This window comes from Mobula birostris, chromosome 5, assembly GCF_030028105.1.
Source record: "Mobula birostris isolate sMobBir1 chromosome 5, sMobBir1.hap1, whole genome shotgun sequence".
Lineage (NCBI taxonomy): Eukaryota > Metazoa > Chordata > Chondrichthyes > Myliobatiformes > Myliobatidae > Mobula > Mobula birostris.
Genome location: NC_092374.1, coordinates 684,284 through 706,945, shown reverse-complemented (window position 1 = coordinate 706,945; position 22,662 = coordinate 684,284). Strand labels below are relative to the sequence as shown.

The 22,662-nt window shown below is 44.1% G+C and overlaps 1 protein-coding gene across 3 annotated transcripts in view; it reads right to left on the bottom strand.

Annotated features, from left to right (window-relative positions):
• LOC140197486 (WD repeat-containing protein 70) overlaps nucleotides 1-22,662 on the bottom strand; it is a 184,489-nt gene that overhangs the window by 138,163 nt on the left and 23,664 nt on the right. For all 3 annotated transcript variants that reach the window (XM_072257452.1, XM_072257453.1, XM_072257451.1), the window contains 2 exons: nucleotides 13,286-13,382; nucleotides 12,634-12,826 (listed from right to left, as the gene is read on the bottom strand). In XM_072257452.1, the coding sequence (XP_072113553.1) occupies nucleotides 12,634-12,826; nucleotides 13,286-13,382 (290 nt within the window). The remainder of the gene's footprint in view (nucleotides 1-12,633; nucleotides 12,827-13,285; nucleotides 13,383-22,662) is intronic.

The following is a 22,662-nucleotide window of genomic DNA, read 5'->3' as shown; positions in this document are numbered from 1 at the left end:
CAACATTTTGTGTGTGTTGTTGGCTGAAGACAAAGAATTTGATTAAAATGCAATCAGCCAGCAGAGCAGAGCCAATAAGTGTACAAACTAAGCTGCATTTCTAAACACTGTTGTTCAAGTTTCTGGAACAATCTCTCTACTTAGCATTTTGTGGGTAGCAATTAGTGTTGATAAGGTAGATGTAGAGGCACGTAATTGTGAAGGGGTTGAATCTGAGGCAGGGTATTTTAAGAACAAAGGAACATAAGAAATAGGAGCAGGAGTAGGTCATCTGGCTCGTCGAGCCTGCTCCGCTATTTAATAAGATTATGGCTGATCTGGCCATGGACTCATCTCAATCTACCTGCCTTTTCCCCATAACCCTTAATTCCCCTACAATGCAAAAATCTATTCAACCTTGTCTTAAATATATTTACTGAGGTAGCCTCCACTTTTTCATTGGGAGAATTCCAGATTCACCACTCTCTGGGAAAATCAGTTCCTCCCCATCTCTGTCCTAAGTCTACTCCCCCGAACCTTGAGGCTATGTTCCCTAGCTCTAGTCTCACCTGTCAGTGGAAATAACTTTCCTGCCTCTATCTTATCTATCCCTTTCATAATTTTATGTTTCTATAAGATCACCAGTCCCAGGTGATTCACTCTCTCTTCATTATGACTTAGTGGCCATTACAGAGACTTGGCTGGCACCAGGGAAGGAATGGATTCTCAATATTCCTGGATTTCAGTGCTTTAAAAGGGATAGAGAGCGGGGGAGGGGAGGAGGGGTGGCATTACTGGTCAGGGATACTATTACAGCCACAGAAAGGGTGGGTAATGTAGCAGGATCCTCTTTTGAGTCAGTATGGGTGCAAGTCAGGAACAGGAAGGGAGCAGTTACTCTATTGGGAGTATTCTATAGGCCCACTGGTAGCAGCAGAGATACCGAGGAGCAGATTGGGAGGCAGATTTTGGAAAGGTGCAAAAATAACAGGGTTGTTATCATGGATGACTTTAACTTCCCTAATATTGATTGGCACTTGATTAGTTCCAAGGGTTTAGATGGGGCAGAGTTTGTTAAGTGTGTCCAGGACGGATTCCTCTCACAATATGTGGACAGGCTGACTGGGGGAATGCCATACTAGATCTAGTGCTAGGTAATGAACCGGGTCAGGTCACAGTTCTCTCAGTGGGTGAGTATCTGGGGGACAGTGACCACCGCTCCCTGGCCTTTAGCATTATCATGGAAAAGGACAGAATCAGAGAGGACAGGAAAATTTTTAATTGGGGAAGGGCAAATTATGAGGCTAAAAGGCTAGAACTTGCGGGTGTGAACTGGGATGATGTTTTTGCAGGGAAATGTACTATGGACATGTGGTCAATGTTTAGAGATCTCTTGCAGAATGTTAGGGATAAATTTGTCCCAGTGGGGAAGATAAAGAATGGTAGGGTGAAGGAACCATGGGTGACAAGTGAGGTGGAAAATCTAGTCAGGTGGAAGAAGGCAGCATACATGAGGTTTAGGAAGCAAGGATCAGATGGATCTATTGAGGAATATAGGGAAGCAAGAAAGGAGCTTAAGAAGGGGCTGAGAAGAGCAAGAAGGGGGCATGAGAAGGCCTTGGCGAGTGGGGTAAAGGAAAACCGCAAGGCAGTCTTCAATTATGTGAAGAAAAAAAGGATGACAGGAGTGAAGGTAGGACCGATTAGAGATAAAGGTAGGAAGATATGCCTGGAGGCTGTGGAAGTGAGCGAGGTCCTCAATGAATACTTCTCTTCAGTATTCACCAATGAGAGGGAACTTGATGAAGGTGAGGACAATATGAGTGAGGTTGATGTTCTGGAGCATGTTGATATTAAGGGAGAGGAGGTGTTGGAGTTCTTAAAATACATCAGAACAGATAAGTCCCCGGGGCCTGACGGAATAATCCCCAGGCTGCTCCACGAGGCGAGGGAAGAGATTGCTGAGCCTCTGGCCAGGATCTTTATGTCCTCGTTGCCCACGGGAATGGTACCGGAGGATTGGAGGGCGGCGAATGTTGTCTCCTTGTTCAAAAAAGGTAGTAGGGATAGTCTGGGTAATTATAGACCAGTGAGTCTTACATCTGTGGTGGGAAAACTGTTGGAAAAGTTTCTCAGAGATAGGATCTCTGGGCATTTAGAGAATCATGATCTGATCAGGGACAGTCAGCATGGCTTTGTGAAGGGCAGATCGTGTTTAACAAGCCTGATAGAGTTCACTGAGGAGGTGACCAGGCATATAGATGAGGATAGTGCAGTGGATGTGATCTGTATGGATTTTAGTAAGGCATTTGACAAGGTTCCACACGGTAGGCTTATTCAGAAAGTCAGAAGGCATGGGATCCAGGGAAGTTTGGCCAGGTGGATTAAGAATTGGCTTGCCTGCAGAAGGCAAGAGGGTCATGGTGGAAGGGGTACGTTCAGATTGGAGGATTGTGACTAGTGGTGTCCCACAAGGATCTGTTCTGGGACCTCTACTTTTCGTGATTTTTATTAACGACCTAGATGTAGGGGTAGAAGGGTGGGTTGGCAAGTTTGCAGATGACACAAAGGTTGGTGGTGTTGTAGATAGTGTAGAGGATTGTCAAAGATTGCAGGGAGACATTGATAGGATGCAGAAGTGGGCTGAGAAGTGGCAGATGGAGTTCAACCCTGAGAAGTGTGAGATGGTACACTTTGGAAGGACAAACTCCAAGGCAGAGTACAAAGTAAATGGCAGGATACTTGGTAGTGTGGAGGAGCAGAGGGATCTGGGGGTACATGTCCACAGATCCCTGAAAGTTGCCTCACAGGTGGATTAGGGTAGTTAAGAAAGCTTATGAGGTGTTAGCTTTCATAAGTCGAGGGATAGAGTTTAAGAGTCGCGATGTAATGATGCAGCTCTATAAAACTCTGGTTAGGCCACACTTGGAGTACTGTGTCTAGTTCTGGTCACCTCACTATAGGAAGGATGTGGAAGCATTGGAAAGGGTACAGAGGAGATTTACCAGGATGCTGCCTGGTTTAGAGAGTATGCATTATGATCAGAGATTAAGGGAGCTAGGGCTTTACTCTTTGGAGAGAAGAAGGATGAGAGGAGACATGATAGAGGTGTAAAAGATAATAAGAGGAATAGACAGAGTGGATAGCCAGCGCCTCTTCCCCAAGACACCACTGCTCAATACAAGAGGACATGGCTTTAAGGTAAGGGCTGGGAAGTTCAAGGGGGATATTAGAGGAAGGTTTTTTACTCAGAGAGTGGTTGGTGCATGGAATGCACTGCCTGAGTCAGGGTGGAGGCAGATACACTAGTGAGGTTTAAGAGACTACTAGACAGGTTTAAACTAGAATGGTTGTGGGGTGGGAATCAAATTAAAGAGACTAGGAGAGAGGAGGTTAGTTCACAACAGGGGGATAGGAACCAGCACAGAGAGGCAGAGGGGTGTAAAATGAGGGTAGAAGCAAAAAGTAGTAAGGTGAAAAGTAAAAGTGGCAGGCCGGCAAATCCAGGGCAAAAATCAAAAAGGGTCACTTTTCAACATAATTGTTTAAGGGCTAAGAGAGTTGTAAAAGCGAGCCTGAAGGCTTTGTGTGTCAATGCAAGGAGCATTCGTAACAAGGTGGATGAATTAAATGTGTAGATTGTTATTAATGAATATGATATAGTTGGGATCACAGAGACATGGCTCCAGGGTGACCAATGATGGGAGCTCAACATTCAGGGATATTCAATATTCAGGAGGGATAGACGTGAAAGAAAAGAAGGTGGGGTAGCATTGTTGGTTAGAGAGGAGATTAACGCAATAGAAAGGAAGGATATTCGCCAGGAGGATGTGGAATCGATATGGGTAGAGCTGCATAACACTAAGGGACAGAAAACGCCGGTGGGAGTTGTGTGCAGGCCACCTAACAGTAGTAATGAGGTTGGGGATGGTATTAAACAGGAAATTAGAAATGTGTGCAATAAAGGTACAGCAGTTATAATGGGTGACTTCAATCTACATATAGATTGGGTGAACCAAATTGGTAAGGGTGCTGAGGAAGAGGATTTCTTGGAATGTGTGCGGGATGGTTTTTTGAACCAACATGTCAAGGAACCAACTAGAGGGCAGGCTATTCTAGACTGGGTATTGAGCAATGAGGAAGAGTTAATTAGCAATCTTGCCGTGAGAGGCCCCTTGGGTAAGAGTCACCATAATATGGTGGAATTCTTCATTAAGATGGAGACTGACATAGTTAATTCAGAAACAAAGGTTCTGAACTTAAAGAAGGGTAACCTTGAAGGTATGAGACGTGAATTAGCTAAGATAGACTGGCAAATGACACTTAAAGGGTTGACGGTGGATATGCAATGGCAAGCATTTAAAGATTGCATGGATGAACTACAACAATTGTTCATCCCAGTTTGGCAAAAGAATAAATCAAGGAAGGTAGTGCACCCGTGGCTGACAAGGGAAATTAGGGATAGTATCAATTCCAAAGAAGAAGCATACAAATTAGCCAGAAAAAGTGGCTCACCTGAGGACTGGGAGAAATTCAGAGTTCAGCAGAGGAGGACAAAGGGCTTAATTAGGAAGGGGAAAAAAGATTATGAGAGAAAACTGGCAGGGAACATAAAAACTGACTGTAAAAGCTTTTACAGATATGTGAAAAGAAAAAGATTGGTTAAGACAAATATAGGTCCCCTACAGACAGAAACAGGTGAATTGATTATGGGGAGCAAGGACATGGCAGACCAATTGAATAATTACTTTGGTTCTGTCTTCACTGAGGAGGACATAAATAATCTTCTGGAAATAGTAGGGGACAGAGGGTCCAGTGAGATGGAGGAACTGAGGGAAATACACGTTAGTAGGGAAGTGGTGTTAGGTAAATTGAAGGGATTAAAGGCAGATAAATCCCCAGGGCCAGATGGTCTGCATCCCAGAGTGCTTAAGGAAGTAGCCCAAGAAATAGTGGATGCATTAGTGATAATTTTTCAAAAGTCTTTAGATTCTGGACTAGTTCCTGAGGATTGGAGGGTGGCTAATGTAATCCCACTTTTTAAAAAAGGAGAGAAACCGGGGAATTATAGACCAGTTAGCCTATCATCGGTGGTGGGGAAACTGCTAGAGTCAGTTATCAAAGATGTGATAACAGCACATTTGGAAAGCGGTGAAATCACCGGACAAAGTCAGCATGGATTTGTGAAAGGAAAATCATGTCTGACGAATCTCATAGAATTTTTTGAGGGTGTAACTAGTAGGGCGGATAGGGGAGAACCAGTGGATGTGGTATATTTGGATTTTCAAAAGGCTTTTGACAAGGTCCCACACAGGAGATTAGTGTGCAAACTTAAAGCACACTGTATTGAGGGTAAGGTATTGATGTGGATAGAGAATTGGTTGGCAGACAGGAAGCAAGGAGTGGGAATAAACGGGACCTTTTCAGAATGGCAGGCGGTGACTAGTGGGGTACCTCAAGGCTCAGTGCCCGGGACCCCAGTTGTTTACTATATATTAATGACTTGGATGAGGGAATTAAATGCAGCATCTCCAAGTTTGCGGATGACACGAAGCTGGGCGGCAGTGTTAGCTGTGAGGAGAATGCTAAGAGGATGCAGGGTGACTTGGATAGGTTAGGTGAGTGGGCAAATTCATGGCAGATGCAATGTAATGTGGATAAACATGAGGTTATCCACTTTGGTGGCAAGAACAGGAAAACAGATTATTATCGGAATGGTGGTCGATTAGGAAAAGGGGAGGTGCAACGAGACCTGGGTGTCATTATACACCAGTCATTGAAAGTGGGCATGCAGGTACAGCAGGCGGTGAAAAAGGCGAATGGTATGCTGGCATTTATAGGAAGAGGATTCAAGTACAGGAGCAGGGAGGTACTACTGCAGTTGTACAAGGCCTTGGTGAGACCACACCTGGAGTATTGTGCGCAGTTTTGGTCCCCTAATCTGAGGAAAGACATCCTTGCCATAGAGGGAGTACAAAGAAGGTTCACCAGATTGATTCCTGGGATGGCAGGACTTTCATATGATGAAAGACTGGATGAACTACACTTATACTCGTTGGAATTTAGAAGATTGAGGGGGGGATCTTATTGAAACGTATAAAATCCTAAAGGGATTGGACAGGCTAGATGCAGGAAGATTGTTCCCGATGTTGGGGAAGTCCAAAACGAGGGGTCACAGTTTGAGGATAAAAGGGAAGCCTTTTAGGACCGAGATTAGGAAAAACTTCTTCACACAGAGAGTGGTGAATCTGTGGAATTCTCTGCCACAGGAAACAGTTGAGGCCAGTTCATTGGCTATATTTAAAAGGGAGTTAGATATGGCCCTTGTGGCTAAAGGGATCGGGGGTATGGAAGGAAGGCTGGTACAGGGTTCTGAGTTGGATGATCAGCCATGATCATACTGAATGGCGGTGCAGGCTCGAAGGGCCGAATGGCCTACTCCTGCACCTATTTTCTATGTTTCTATGTATATGGAGGAATTTAAGGTGGGGGCTTATATGGGAGGCAGGGTTTGAGGGTCGGCACAACATTGTGGGCCGAAGGGCCTGTACTGTGCTGTACTATTCTATGTTCTATAGTGTAACCCCCTCATCTCTGGAATCAACCTGGTGAAGCTCCTCTGCATCGCCTCCAAAGCCAGTATACCCTTCTTCAAGTATGGAGACCAGGACTGCATGCAGTAGTCCAGGTGTCGCCTCACCAGTACTCTGTATAGTTGCAGCATCACATTTCTGCTCTTAAATCTAATCCCTCTAACAATGAAGGTCAACATTTCATTTGTCTTCTTGATAGCCAGCTGCACCTGCAAACCAACCTTTTGTGATTCATGCAAAAGCACTCCCAACTCCCTCTGCACAGCAGCATGCTGCAATTTTTTACAATTTAAATAATAACCTGCTCTTTCACTTTTCCTTCCAAAGTGAATGACCACGCATTTACCAACTTTGTATTACATCTGGCAGGCCCTTGCCCACTCACTTAACTTATCTGTAGGTTAGATATAGGCCCAAGCTATCTCTGTAAACTCTCTGTATCTTCTGCACAAATTGCTTTTCCACTTAATGTAGTATCATCAGCAAACTTAGATACATTACACTCAGTCCCCAGATCGTGAATGTATATTTTTGCTGCCCTAATTAAGTAGATCCTCCTTTAGCTTGGCCTTTCCTGGTACAAATTTATTTTCGTCCAGGAGGGCCAAGAGGAGGGACTGGTAGGGTGACTTTTGGTTTAGGACATATACATTTAGCAATTGACTTTGGCTACAACTCATCACATCTGAAATGTATTGTGGAATTTCTGGAAGTAACTCAAAAGGCAAAGGATATACTGTATAAGTCCCAAAGAGGAAGAAGTATTCTGAAGGAAAGATGACACAGCCATGACTAATAAGAGAAGCCAAAGCCAACATAAAGACCCGAGAGGGTATATATTAGAGCAAAAATTTGTGTGAAGTTAGAGGATTGGGAAGCTTTTAAAAACCAACACAAGACAACTAAAAAGGTCGTTAAGAAGGCAAAGATGGAATACGAAAGTAAGCTAGCCCATGATATTAAAGAGGATACAAAAAGTTTCTTCAGACACATATGGTATAAAAGAGAGTGGATATCAGATCTGGTAAACGATGCTGGAGCGGTAGTAAAGGATATGGTGGACGAACTGAATAAGTATTTTGCATCACTCTTCACTGTGGAAGACACTAGCAGTGTGGTGGAAGTTCCAGGTGTCAGGGGTCATGAAGGGGGTGAAGTTGCCATACTAGAGAGAAGGTTCTTGGGAAACTGAAAAGTCTGAAGGTCGATAAATCCAGGTGGTGTACACCCCAGGATTCTGAAACAGTTCTGGAAGAATGGAAAATTACAAATATCACTTCACTTTTCAAGAAGGGTGAGAGGCAGAAGAAAGAAAACTACAGGCCAGTTAGTCTGACTCAGTGGTTGGGAAGATGCTGGAGTCTATTGTTAAGGATGCGGTTTCTGGGTACTTGGAGGTACATGATAAAATTGGCCCTAGTCAGCATGGTTTCCTCAAGGGAAAATCTTGCCTGACAAATCAGTTGGAAACCTTTGAAGAAATAGCAAGCAGGGCCTTTGACACGACGCCACATATGAGCCTGCTTAACAAGATATGAGCCCATGGTATTACAGGAAAAATTCTAGCATAGATAAAGCTGATTGTCAGGAGGCAAAGAGTGGGAATAAAAGGAGCTTCTTCTGGATGGCTGGTTGTGGCTGGTGGAGTTTCGTACGGGTCTGTGTTGGGACCGATTTTTTAAGTTACACGTCAATGATTTTGGATGACGGAATTGATGGCTCTGTTGCAAAGTTTGCATTCAATATGAAGACAGGTGGAGGGGCAGTTTTGAGGAAGCAGGTAAACTACAGTAGGTCTTAAGATAGATTTGAGAATGAGCAAATAAACAGCATGGAACAGAGTGTATGGTCACGCACTTTGGCAGAAGAAATGAAAGGGTTGACCATTCTAAATGGAGAGAAAATACAAAAAACTGAGGGATTAAAAAAAGGAACTTGGAAGTCCTTGTGCAGGACTCTTTAAAGGTTACTTTGCAGTGGAGTCTGTGGTGGGGAAGGCAATCCAATGTTAGCATTCATTTCAAGAGGACTAGAATATAAAAGCAAGGACGTAATGTTGAAACTTTATACAGTACTGGTGAGGCCTCACTTGGAAGTATTGTTAGCAGGTTTGGGCCCATTATCTTAGGAAAGATGTGCTGAAACTGGGTGGTTAACAAAAATGATTCTAGGATTGAATGGCTTTTCACGTGAAGACAGTTTAATGGCCCTGGGCCTGCATTCACTAAAATTCAGAAGAATGAAGGGTGACCTCATTGAAACATACCGAATGGTGATAAGAGTGGATGTGGAGAGGATGTTTCCTATGACAGAAGAGCTGAAGACTAGAGGACACAACCTCAGAATAGAGGGGCGTCCTTTTAGTATGGAGATGAGGAGGAATTTCTTTAGCCAAAGAGTGGTGAATCTGTGGAATTCTTTGCCACAGCCAGCAGTGGAGGCCAAGTCTTTACATATATTTAAGGCACAGGTTGATAGATTCTTTATTGGTCAAGAGCATGAGGGGATAGGGGGAGAAGGCAGGAGATTAGGGCAGAGAGGAAAATTGGATCAGCCATGATGAAATGGCAGAGCAGACTTGAAGGGACAAATGGCCTAACTCTGCTCCTATAACTTATGGTGTTACGGTATCCCCATAAGGGAGCAAGTTCCAAGATTTAGACCCAGTATCAATAATGCAACAGTTATGTTTCCAGTGACTGATATGGTGGGGCACCAAAACTGGCAATCCGTTGTAGTGATCACGGGGGGATGGGCTGCTGGTGTTGTCCAGCGGTCCCCAACCATCGGGCTGCAAAGCATGTGCTACCGGGCTGTGAGGAAACGATATGAGTCAGCTGCACCTTTCCTCATTCCCTGTCACACACTGTTGAACTTGAACATAGGGTTGCTAACTGTCCCGTATTTGCCAGGACATCCCGTATATTGGGCTAAATTGGTTTGTCCCATACGGGACTGCCCTTGCCCTGTATTTCCCTCGCTAAGGTAGAGTGTTCCTTTGAAACCTTTTGTGCCAAAATGGCATGAAGCGAAGAAGCAATTACCATTAATTTATATGGGGAAAATTTTTTGAGCGTTCCCAGATGCAAAAAATAACCTACCAAATCTATATACTACTAAAACTCTCATGCTCTGTCTGCCTGTTTGTGACCTCCAATCAGCGCAAACGCTGCATTACAGCTGCACTTTTTTTGGCTACATCGAATTAAAATGCGCTATCTTACAGAATGCAGGCAAAGTTCAGGGTTATATATTCGTAGAAAATTGCTCATTCGCCAAAAATCAACAGGCTGGCTTTCCCCCGAGACCCGATCGGCCATCATGGAAATCGGGACGCGACAGCCCAACACATGCACATGGCCAGCTTCAGCAGCGACACCTACAGGAGCAAAAGGGCAGGGCAGCTTTATTTCAAGGGCACAAAATACTCTGCAGATGCTGGGGTCAAAGCAACACTCACAACATGCTGGAGGAACTCAGCAGGTCGAGCAGCATCCATGGAAAAGAACAGTCAACGTTTCGGGCCAGAACCCTCGGTCAGGACTGAAGAGGGAGGGGGCAGGGGCCCTATAAAGAAGGTGGGGGGAGGGTGGGAAGGAGAAGGCTGCCAGGTGCCAGGTGAAAATCCAGTAAGGGGCAAGATAAAGGGGTGGGGGAAGGGAGGCAGGGAGGGGATAGGCAGGAAAGGTGAAGACGGAATAGGGGAAAACACAATGGGTAGTAGAAGGAGGCAGGACCATGAGGGAGGTGATAGGCAGCTGGGGGAGGCAGAGTGAAACTGAGATGGGGGAAGAGAGGGATTTCGAGGGGTCACTTTCTGCTAATCACCATCAGCATGTGCAGGATTGGGACAGATCTAACTGCTACCCATCAATAAGAGATAATTAAATCTTATTGTAATGACGTACTTCGAGATACCCATAAAACTCTTTGCTACAGTCAAAGGACAGCGGTGACTATATCATGTCCATTTAGGAGAGTGCCAATCACATCATCAAGAATAATCAGCATCCTTTGGTGTTAGTGCTTCATATCTTCTATCCAGCATTAGGGTAAAAAGGCTTCATGGTCATTGTAGTCTTTTTGGGGTAAAGTGGCCCGGGATTTGACTGCTACTTTTGTCCTTTATTTGGGAGTGAGAAAGTTGGCAACCCTAACTGTAAAAGATATGTTGAGGTGAGTTTAACCCTACTTGAACACCCTCCCCCGGTCCGCCAGTCCACGGTGCAAAAAAGGTTGGGGACCCTTGGTGTAGTCTATAAGACTGAGCTATCAAGTCACCCTACATCCCGTGCACCTTTATCTTTTGATTCACTTAAGAAGGAACCTTGTCAAACATCGTAATAAAGTTAATATGGATAACATTCACTTTTCTATCTTTGTCAATCACTGTAATCACTTCCTCTTCTACACGGTAGGCTTATTCAGAAAGTTAGAAGGCATGGGATCCAGGGAAGTTTGGCCAGGTGGATTCAGAATTGGCTTGCCTGCACAAGGCAGAGGGTGGTGGTGGAGGGAGTACATTCAGATTGGAGGATTGTGACTAGTGGTGTCCCACAAGGATCTGTTCTGGGACCTCTAATTTTTGTGATTTTTATTAACAACCTGGATGTGGGGGTAGAAGGGTGGGTTGGCAAGTTTACAGATGACACAAAGCTTGGTGGTGTTGTAGATAGTGTCGAGGATTGTCAAAGATTGCAGAGAGACATTGATAGGATGCAGAAGTGGGCTGAGAAGTGGCAGATGGAGTTCAACCCAGAGAAGTGTGAGGTGGTACACTTTGGAAGGACAAACTCCAAGGCAGAGTACCAAGTAAATGGCAGGATACTTGGTAGTGTGGAGGAGCAGAGGGATCTCGGGGTACATGTCCACAGATCCCTGAAAGTTGCCTCACAGGTAGATAGGGTAGTTAAGAATGCTTATGGGGTGTTAGCTTTCATAAGTCGAGGGATAGAGTTTAAGAGTCGCAACGTTGTGGGCCGAAGGGCCCGTACTGTGCTGTACTATTCTATGCTCTATGTTCTAAATGACCAAGTTAGTAAGACATGAGATACCCCGTACAAAGCTATACTGACTGTCCCTAACAGGCAATGCTTTTCCAAATACACAAATCCTACCCAAGAGGATTCCTTCCAGTAGCTTCCCTGCCATCATGTGAAACTCACCAGCCTAACATTTCGTGGATTATCCCTATTTCCGTTCTTGAGCAAAGGAACATTAGCTACTTTCCAGTCCTCCAGGACTTCACTTGCTACTAATGAGGAAACACAGATCTTCCATTCAACATCACTTCTCTGCTCCTTTTCAGTAATCACTGGCTTTAACAAGTACTCTCTCAACATGACCTGTCATTTTCTAAGATTTATCAACCTATATACTCAGTCCCTGAACTTACACATATTTAGACCTGTATCATTTAGTTTCTCCTCAATCTTTCATACATTACTTCACAAATTCCTTTATTAAACTTCACCAGCCACTTGTATGCCTATTGTGCTATCCTGTGCAAACAGAAACATCACCTCCCCTTCAACACACAAGACTGCTCTGCCAAGACTCAACCTCATGGCTGTTCTAATTACTATCTCAACTTCACATTCTCATCTTCCCAAGGTAACCTTCCATCCCCATGCTTAAAATCTGCCTACTTCTGCCTCAGGAAATGTGAAAAGACCTTGCTTCTAGTGTCCTTTGAGTAAAAGCATTCGAGCTCTTCAAGAAATAAAATTTGACCTCATCACCAATTAAAAGTGTTTTTTCATCTTATTTTCTTCTCCTCACTCTTTGCCACATTTTCATGCTTTCTGTCCTCCACATATGCAGCCATGTATCAGTTATTAGCATGTATCAAGGAACAAAACAACCAATTTCTGGCAAACGCCACAGTTCATCAGCCATCAGTGTTACAAACAACTACATATCACTGATCCCTGCTTCCTGCCTCAAAGCCAATTGCCTACCCATACTTGGTAGTTCAGTTTTAATTCTACAGACTGATTAGTATTTTGAATATTTGCCCACCTTGATGCTATTCACTGAAATAGAACAGAAAAACACTTACATCATCATCATCATCTTCCTCCTCCTCTTCGTCCGTGTCCCCCAGCAGTTTGTCACTTGATGTAGGGAGGTCTGCAGCATTCGCTTGCTCCTCGACTGACAATCTAGATAATGAGGAAGGTACTGGGGGACCGATCAGATCACTGCTTGAACTATCACTGTCTTCATTTTCACTTTCATCTCCAACAGGTGACCTGTCAGAGATAAGTAACAATCAGTAATTGATGATCTGTTGGTTTATTGTTGTCAAATGCACTGAGATAGAGTAAAAGGCATTGTTTCAGACAGCTGATCTGGACCACTTGAGCCAAAGGGCCTGTTTCCTTGCTGTACCACACTGACTAATTCCGAACACAAAGATGTCAAGCTCATACAAAAGGAAAAACAATAACAGAATGCAGAATATAGTGCAGGTAAGCAAATAAAGTGCAAGGGCTATGACAGGGTAAATTAAGAGTTCACCTTTTAATGTATAACAGGTCCATTCAACAACCAAGATGTAAACATACTTATCTGAATATCCAAACTGCCCAGTGCCCGAGGTGCTCCATAAAGCATAATATCCATGCCAGACTGTGTCTGTAGTGATGGGTAGGGAGGGTCGCTAGCACTCTGTTATCCGTAGGAACAAGGGGTTGGTAATAACCTCTTACCTAGCAATGGCTTCAGGATGCTCTTTCCTGGTTGGGGTGCTTAATTTCCCAGTGCAGGGTGTTGACTGAAGAGATTCTGCTGCAGTCTGCTCCTTCTCTAATAATGATGGAAAATATTAGAAGTTCAGATAAGGCAACAAGTACTTTGATATTCAATGTCAGGAGTAAAAAGGTACAGAGGACTTTATTTTGTCTATTAACTTTCATGACCTGTGTGACTCCAGTAGGGACGGAATTTATCAGCTTAGAGATGGTGGTTGTAGACCACTGCTGCAGTCCTACTGCGAGTTCGGCTGTCAGGTAGACAGTTACAGAATTTTGACTCAACCATAAAGAACTAGCACTATACTTCCAAGTCAGGATCATATTTGACTTAAGTTGTTAAGAAGGCATCATTAAAGACCTTGGTCAGACCCCACTGTACTGTGTTCAGTTCTGGTCACCTCAGTACAGGAAGGATGTGGATACTATAGAGAGACTGCAGAGGAGATTTACAAGGATGTTGCCTGGATTGGAGGGCGTATCTTATGAGAATAGGTTGAGTGTACTTGGACTTTTCTCCTTGGAGCGACAGAGAATGAGACGTGACCTGATCGAGGTGTATAAGATGATGAGAAGCTTTGATCGTGTGGATATCCAGAAGTTTTTTCCCAGGGTGGAAACAGCTAATATGAGGGGGCATAGTTTTAAGGTGTTTGGAAATAGGTACCGAGGGGATGTCAAGAGTAAGTTTTTCACACAGAGAGCGGTGGGTGCGTGGAATGCACTGCCGGCAGCGGTGGTGGAAGCGGATACAAGATTTTTAAAAAGCCTCTTAGATAGGTACATGGAGCTTAGAAAAATAGGAGGCTATGCACTAGGGAAATTCTAGGCAGTCTCTAGAGTAGGTTACATGGTGGGCACAACATTGTGGGCCAAAGGGCCTGTAGTGTGCTGCAAATTTCTGTGTTCTATGTTTAATGGACAACAATAAAAAAAGGAAAAACTGAGCCAAAATGATGGTAGACAAAATTATCCAGTTCCCTGACAAATATAGAATTTGAGCTCCAGTTCCCTGACAAATAATAGAATTTGAGCTCCAGTTCCCAACTGGACAAAGTTTGATACTGGATTTCCTCTCAGAGAATGAGAGGGGCTGGTGACAGTGTAGGAGAATACTTTGGATCTGATGATCATAATTCCAACAGTTTCAAGATAATTATGGAACTGGTCCTCAGGCTGAGATTCTACATTAGAGAAAGGCCAATTTTGATGGCATTTGAAAGGAGCTAGCCAGTGTGGATTGGGACAGATTTGTTTTCTGGCAAAGCCATGCATGCTAAGTGGGAGAGTACAGAGTTTGTATATTCCTGTTAGAATAATAGGCAAGGCTAGCTGGTTTAAGGAACTTTAGTTTTTGATAGAAATGGAGGCCCTACTTAAGAAAATGAAGGAGGTGCATAGCAGGTATCAGCAGGCAGGCACAAATGAGACACTTGAGGAAGATAAGATGCAAGGGAACACTGTAAAGAAAAAAGACAGGGGGGTTAAATGAGGACATGAACTTGCTCTGGCAGACAATGTGAAAGAGAATCCCAAGGGTTTTCCTAGCTAATATTAAGAGCAAAAAGATAGCAAGATACAGAATTGGTCCACTTGAAGATCACAGTGGTCATCTATGCAAGGAGCTGAAAGACTTACACGGTGAATGATAGGACACCGTGGATTGCAGTGGAACTGAGGAATTGGGAAATACAGATTCCTAATTCTTTGAAAGTCATATCATAGGTAGATAAGAGAACTTTTAGCACATCAGCTTTCATAGATCAAAGTGTTGAGTACAGAAGCTGAGATGTTAAGTTGAAGTTATATAAGACATTGGTGAGGCCACATTTAGAGTTTTGTGCACAATTCTGGTCACCTGCCTGCACGAAAGATGTCAACAAGATTGAAAGAGTTCAAAGAGAATTTACAGAGATGTTAACAAGGACTTGAGAACCTGAGTCATAAGGAAAAGTTGAACAGGTTAGGATTTTATTCCCTGAGCATAGGAGAATGAGAGGAGACTTAATAACGGTATACAAAATTATGAGGGGTACAATTAGGGTAAATACAAGCAGGATTTTTCCACTGAGGTTTGGTGAGATGCAATGAGAGGACATAGGTTTAGGGTGAAAGGCAAAATATTTGAGGTTCTGATGGGCAACTACTTCACTCAGAGGGGGCTGAGAATTTGGAACAAGCAGCCAATGGAAGTGGTAGATACTGGTTCAATTGTAACATTAAAGAGAAGTTTGATTAGATACCCGGATGAGAGAGATATGGGGGGCTCTGGTCCATAAGACATAGGAGAAGAATTAGGCCATTTGGCCCATCGAGTCTGCTCCACCATTTAATCACGGCTAATCCGTTTACTTTCCTCCTCAACCCCATTTCCCGGCATTCTCCCCGTAACCCTGATGCCACATCCAATCAAGAATCCATCAATCTCTGTCTTAAATACACCCAACAACCTGGCCTCCACAGCTGCATGTGGTAACAAATTCACCACCCTCAGGCTAAAGAAATTTCTCAGCATCTCTGTTTTGAGTGGACGACCGTCTATCTTGAGGCTGTGCCCTCTTGTCTTAGACTCTCCCACCATGGGAAACATCCTTACCATATCTACTCTGTCTAGGTCTTTTAACATTCGAAAGGTTTCACTGAGACTCCCCTCTCATCCTTCTAAATTCCAGCAAGTACAGACCCAGAGCCATCAAACGTTCCTTGTATGCTAACCCTTTCATTCCTGGAATCATCCTTGTGAACATCCTCTGGACCCTCTCCAATGCCAGCACATCTCTTCTCAGATGAGGAGCCCAAAACTGTTCACAATACTCAAGGTGAGGCCTCACCAGTGCCTTATAAAGCCTCAGCATCACATCCCTGCTCTTATATTCTAGACCTCTTGAAATGAAAGCTAACATTGCATTTGCCTTTCTCACCACCAACTCCATCTGCAAGCCAACCATTAGGGTGTTCTGCACAACGACTCCCAAGTCCCTTTGCTTCTCAGATTTTTGGATTTTCTCCCCGTTTAGAAAAGTCTGGATGCAGTTAGATGGGAGTAGGCAGAAAAGCAGGCTGGCACAGACAAGATGAGGTGAAGGGCCTACATCTGCACTGTACTACTCTGTGACTTGAGAGAGAGTGTTTAATTAAGTTGGAGAATTGAGATTGAGTCTTGCAGGCAGCAACATGCCCAGATGGAGAATGAGGTGTTTCCCAAACCAGTGTTCGATTCTACAGATGTACTGTGAAGACCAATCTGTCTGGTTGCATAACCGTCAGGTATGGAAGGCCATTGCACCGGATCAGAAAGAGCTACAGAAAGATGCTAGCAGGTTTGTTAGAGTTGTTGGGTATGGTTTAAGCTAATTTGGCAGTGCGGCGGTTAGAACCGGAGTGAAGGGATTCAAGATAGGATGGGGTGAAAAAGCAAAGATAGCGTGCAGTCTGACTGTCAGGAAGGGCAGGCAGATGATCGGAAATAATTGCAGCCAGCAGGGCAAGTATCAGTGCATTTGGGATGCAGAATCAAAAGGGAGAGCAAATGCAGTACTCAAAGTGTTATATCTCAACGCATGGAGTACAGGTTTCCCCCGCCATCTGAAGGCAGAGCGTTCCTATGAAACAGTTCGTAAACCGAACTGTCGTAAAGCGAAGAATCAATTACCATTTATTTATATGGGAAAAATTTGTGAGCGTTCATAGACCCAAAAATAACCTACCAAATCATGCCAAATAACACACAACACCTAAAATAACAGTAACATATAGTAAAAGCAGGAATGATATGATAAATACGCAGCCTATATATATTAGAAATACTTCTCTACAACGATTGCCTGCACTGTTCTCTGTAGCGAAAATCTCACACGAGCACTCTTGGCAGAAACACGGCACAAGCGCAGGCGGCAGAAAATCTCACGCAAGCGCTCTCCAGTAACCTTTAAGCTAAAAAGCTGCCAAATCATACCAAATAGCACATAAAAATACACAGCCGATATAAAGTAGAAATAAATTATGTACAGTGCAGTTTCACTTACCGGAATTGGGACAGCGCTGAGCACACTGATGATGGTGTGTTAGGCTGAATCAGAGGTTGGGGCGGTGCAGTGGCCCCCACCCTCCAGGCAGAGAACCGATACCGATCCACGAAGCATGCAGGAGTACAGCGGCAGCCGAGAGGCACACAGTGCATTTTTAAGAAAAAAGCCGAAATAAACAAGCTAATTAATTAGGTGCCACCTGGCACGTAAATGTCAGCCCAGATCAGAGGCAATTGCGATTACATAAAGCAAGTGAAATCAGCAATCGCTTCTGATCTGGGCCAACATTTACATGCCGGGCGGCACCTAATTAATTAGCTTGTTTACTTCGGCTTTTTTCTTAAAGACGTGCTGGGTGCCTTCCAGCTACTGCTGCATTCTCCGCGAATCGGTATCTGTCCGCGGCCCGGGGTTTGGGGTGGTGGGACACCGAGGTTTCGATTGTTATCCTTTCCTCTTCCACTTGCATCAGCTCTTCATCAATCAGTTCTTGGTCATGGGATGCCAAAACCTCTTCAACATCATCTTCGTCAACTTCCACAAACCAAACTCACTTCGTCCTTACTTCGTTCACCATGATCGAAACGCTAAATTATGTCTAGTTTTACGCTAAGTGTAACACCCTTATGAGCTCTTTCAGACTTTTCCGATACCTTAGAACTCATCTTGCTAACGGCTGCTCACAGGCACGTGTTTAAGCAATGCCGGCTAGAATGCAGTTCCAAATCAGGGGGAGAGCGGCTACTCGGGGCGCGTGTTGCTTTTTTTTCCATGCGCTGCCTTTTTTCGCGCACTACTTTTTTCGTAACAGTGAAAACACCTTCTGTTAGCGAAAACAGGGAACTAATATAGGTCTTTCGTAACAGTGAGGTTTCGTAAAGCCAACGTTCCAAAAGCAGGGGACACCTGTATATGAAATAAGGTAGATGATCTTGTTACACTATTACAGATTGTCAGCTATGATGTTGTGGGCATCACTGAATTGTGGCCAGGAGGTAGACCACAGATTACAACAGGAAATAGAAAATCCATATGTTATGATAGTCATGGGAGACTTCAACATGCAGGTCGATTGGGAAAATCAGGTTGCAAACGGATCCCAAGAGAGAGAGTTTGTTGAATGCCTACAAGATAGCTTTTTAGAGCAGTTTGTTGTTGAGCCTACCAGGGGATCAACTGTACTGGATTGGGTCACAAAATAATCTGCAGATGCTGGGGTCAAAGCAACACTCACAACATGCTGGAGGAACTCAGCAGGTCAGGCAGCATCCATGGAAACGATGAGTCGACGTTTCCACGGATGCTGCCCAACCTGCTGAGTTCCTCCAGTGTGTTGTGAGTGATACTGGATTGGGTGTTATGTAATGAACCGGAGACAATTAGGGAGCTTAAAGTAAAAGGACCCTTAGGAACCAGTGGACACAATAAGACCGAGTTCAAGTTGAAATTTGATAGAAAAAAAGTAAAGTCTGATTTTGCAGTGTTTCAATGGAATAAAAGAAATTACAGTGGTATGAGAGAGTAGTTGGCTAAAGTAAATTGGAAGGAGATGCTGGCAGGGATGATAGCGGAGCAGCAATTGTGTGAGTTTCCAGGTGAAAAGAGGAAGGTACAGGATAGACGTATTCCAAAAACAAAAAAATACTCAATGGCAAGATAGAACAACCATGGCTAACAAGCAAAGTCTAACCTAATGCAAAAGTAAGAGAGAGAGCAGACAACAGATCAAAAATTAGTGGGAAGACAGAGGACTGGAAAGCTTTTAAAATCTTGCAGAGAGCAACTAAGATTCATGAGGCGGGAAAAGATGAAATATGTAAGCAAGCTAGCAAACAATATCAAAGTGGACAGTAAGAGCTTTTGCAAGTACATGAAAAATAAAAGAGAGATGAGAGTGGATATAGGACCACTAGAAAATAAGCCGGAGAAAGAATTACGGGGGTAGGTGAACTAGATGAGTATTTTGCATCAGTCTTCACTATGGAAAACTCTAGCAGTGTACCAGATGTTGAAGTGTGTGAGGGAAGAGGTGAAGTTATTATTACAAGGGAGTAGGTGCTCAAAAAGCTGAAAGATCTAAGGGTACATAAGTCACCCAGACCTGATGAACTGTACTCTAGGGTACTGAAAGATGTACTGGTAGAGATTGTGGAGACATTAGTAAAAATCTTTCGAAAATCACTGAACTCTGGCACTGTGTCAGAGGACCAGAAGATTGCAAATGTCAATTTAAGAATGGAGGAAGGCAGCAGAAAGAAAATTATAGACCAGTTAGCCTGATCTCAGTGGTTGGGAAGATGATGGAGTCAATTGTGAAGGATGAGGTTATGGAGTACTTGGTGACACAGGACAAGGTAGGACAAAGTCAACATGGTTTCCTTCAGGGAAAATCTTGCCTGACAAACCTGTTGGAATTCTTTGAGGAGATTACAAGTAGGATAGATAAAGGGGATGCAGTGGATTTTGTATATTTGAACTTCCAGAAGGCCTTTGACAATGTGCCACACATGAGGCTGCTTACAAAATTAAGAGCCTGGGGCATTACAAAAAAGTTACTGGCATGCTTTAGGTCATTTGGCCCATCAAGACTGCTCCGCTATTCAATCATGGCTGATTCCTTTCTCCCTTCCTCAGCCCCACTCCCCAGCCTTCTCCCCGTAAGATTTTATGCCGCATCCAATCAAGAACCTATCAAGCTATCAAGTTGTGGATCAGGCCTCCACAACTGCCTGTGCTAATTAAGTCCATAAATTCGCTATCCTCTGGTTAAAGAAACTTCTCTGCAACTCTGTTTTAAATGGACATTCCACTATCCTGAGGCTGTGCCCTCTTGTCCCAGACTCCTGCACCACAGGAAACATCTTTTCTACATCTACTCCATCTAGGCTTTTCAATATTCAAAAGCTTTCAATTCTCCCCCCCAATCTTTCTAAATTCCAGTGAGTACAGACCAGAGCCATCAAACATTCCTCGTATAATCACCCTTTTATTCCCACAATCATCCTTCTGAACGTCCTCTGACCCTCTCTAATGCCAGCACGTCTTTTCTGAGATGAGGAGCCCAAAACTATTCACAATACTTAAGGTGAGGCCTCACCAGTGCCCTTATACAGCCTCAGCATCACATCCCTGCTCTTGTCTTCTAGACCTCTTGAAATCAAAGCCAACATTGCACATGCCTTCCTCACCACCGACTCTATCTGTAAATTAACCTTTAGGTTGCTCTGCACAAGGACTCCCAAGTCCCTTTGCATTTCAGTATTTTGGATTTTTTTTCCCCGTTTAGAAAAAAGTCTGCATACTTATTTCTACTACCAAAGTGCATGACAATGCATTTTCCAACTCTTACTTTATTTGCCTCTTTCTTGCCCATTCTAATCTGTCTAATTCCTTCTATAGCCTACCTGTTTCCTCAACACTACCTGCCTCTCCATCGATCTTTGCATAATCTACAAACTTGGCAACAAAGCCTTCTATTCCATCAGAGATTAAGGGAGCTAGAGCTTTACTCTTTGCAGAGAAGGAGGATGACAGGAGACATGATAAAGGTATACAACATATTAAGAGGAATAGATAGAGTGGACAGCCAGCGCCTCTTCCCCAGGGCACCACTGCTGAATACAAGAGGACATGGCTTTAAGGTAAGGGGTGGGAAGTTCAAGGGGGATATTAGAGGAAGGTTTTTTACTCAGAGAGTGGTTGGTGTGTGGAATGCACTGCCTGAGTCAGTGATGGAGGCAGATACACTAGTGAAGTTTAAGAGACTACTAGACAGGTATATGGAGGAATTTAAGGTATGGGGTTATATGGGAGGCAGGGTTTAAGGGTCGGCACAACATTGTGGGCCGAAGGGCCTGTACTGTGCTGTACTATTCTATGTTCTATATCATTACAGCCGGGGACTTTAACCAGGCCAACCTCAGAAAGGCGCTGCCAAAGTTATACCAACATGTCTCCTGCCCCATTGATATACTACAGCGGTCCCCAACCACCAGGCCGCAAAGCTTGTGCTACCGGGCCGCAAGGAAACGATATGATTTGGCGATATGAGTCAGCTGCACCTTTCCTCATTCCCTGTCACCCCTGTTGAGCTTGAACGCATGCGAGGTCATTACCCGCTCGTCATCCATGTCAGCGCGGGAAGGAGATCAATTCCGCGAGCTTGCAAATGACGGTGGGCTGAAAAGTGTGTTTAACATAACATCTCTGCCGGCATTCTGGATCAAAGTCAAGGCTAATTATCCCGAGATAGCCACGAAAGCACTGAAAACGTTGCTTCCATTTCCAACATATCTCTGCAATGAATGCAATGAAAACTGAATTGTGGAATAGACTGGACATGAGGAACCCCCATCGAGTATGGCTGTCTCCCGTCACCCCTCGATGCAACTGTCTCGTTGCAGGGAAACAAGCCCAGGGCTCCCACTGATTCAGCGATATTGGTGTGTTGCAATGATTTTATATGTTCATACGGGAAAAACAGGTGCTGTGTGTTTAATATCCAAACGTTACTTAAAATGTTATGATGCTATTGACTTGCTTATATAACCATATAACAATTACAGCACGGAAACAGGCCATCTCTGCCCTTCTGATCCGTGCTGAACGCTACTCTCACCTAGTCCCACTGACCTGCACTAGTCCATAACCCTCCATTCCTTTCCTGTCCATATACCTCTCCAATTTTTCTTTAAATGATAATATCGAACCTGCCTCTACCACTTCTACTGGAAGATCATCCAGCACTTACTTCAAGCTCCCCTGTTCTCCCCGATAATGGACTTATCACTATATTCAGGCGAGGAAAATATGCACTGTGTGTTTAATATTAAATTCGTTAGATAACCCCTTTTAGAAATGAAATTGAGCATATTAGCCACTTATCAGCTATATTCCGGTCGTGATTATCACCACCCCCCCCCCCCCCCGGAACAAAATCGCCAAAAGAGACTTGTAGAAAAAAAATTGGCACGTACACGCATGCGCATGGGTGCCGCGCAAGGCTTCATGGTCATTGTAGTCTTTCTCGGGGTAAACAACATATTTGACTGCTATTCTTGTCCGTTGGCAACCCTACCCCGCCCCCCCCCCCCCCCCCGGGTCGGCCGGTCCGCAAGAATATTATAATATAATCATTATTAAACCGGTCCACAGTGCAAAAAAGGTTGGGGACCCCTGATATACCACATCTAGCAAGATCAACAACGCCCTGGCGAAGCTACAGACCCAGCTGGAGATCACCGCGCCAGAATTTCTTCAACTCCGGACCGCACCTGGACCCGACCAACGAGGCGCACCACGTTCCCA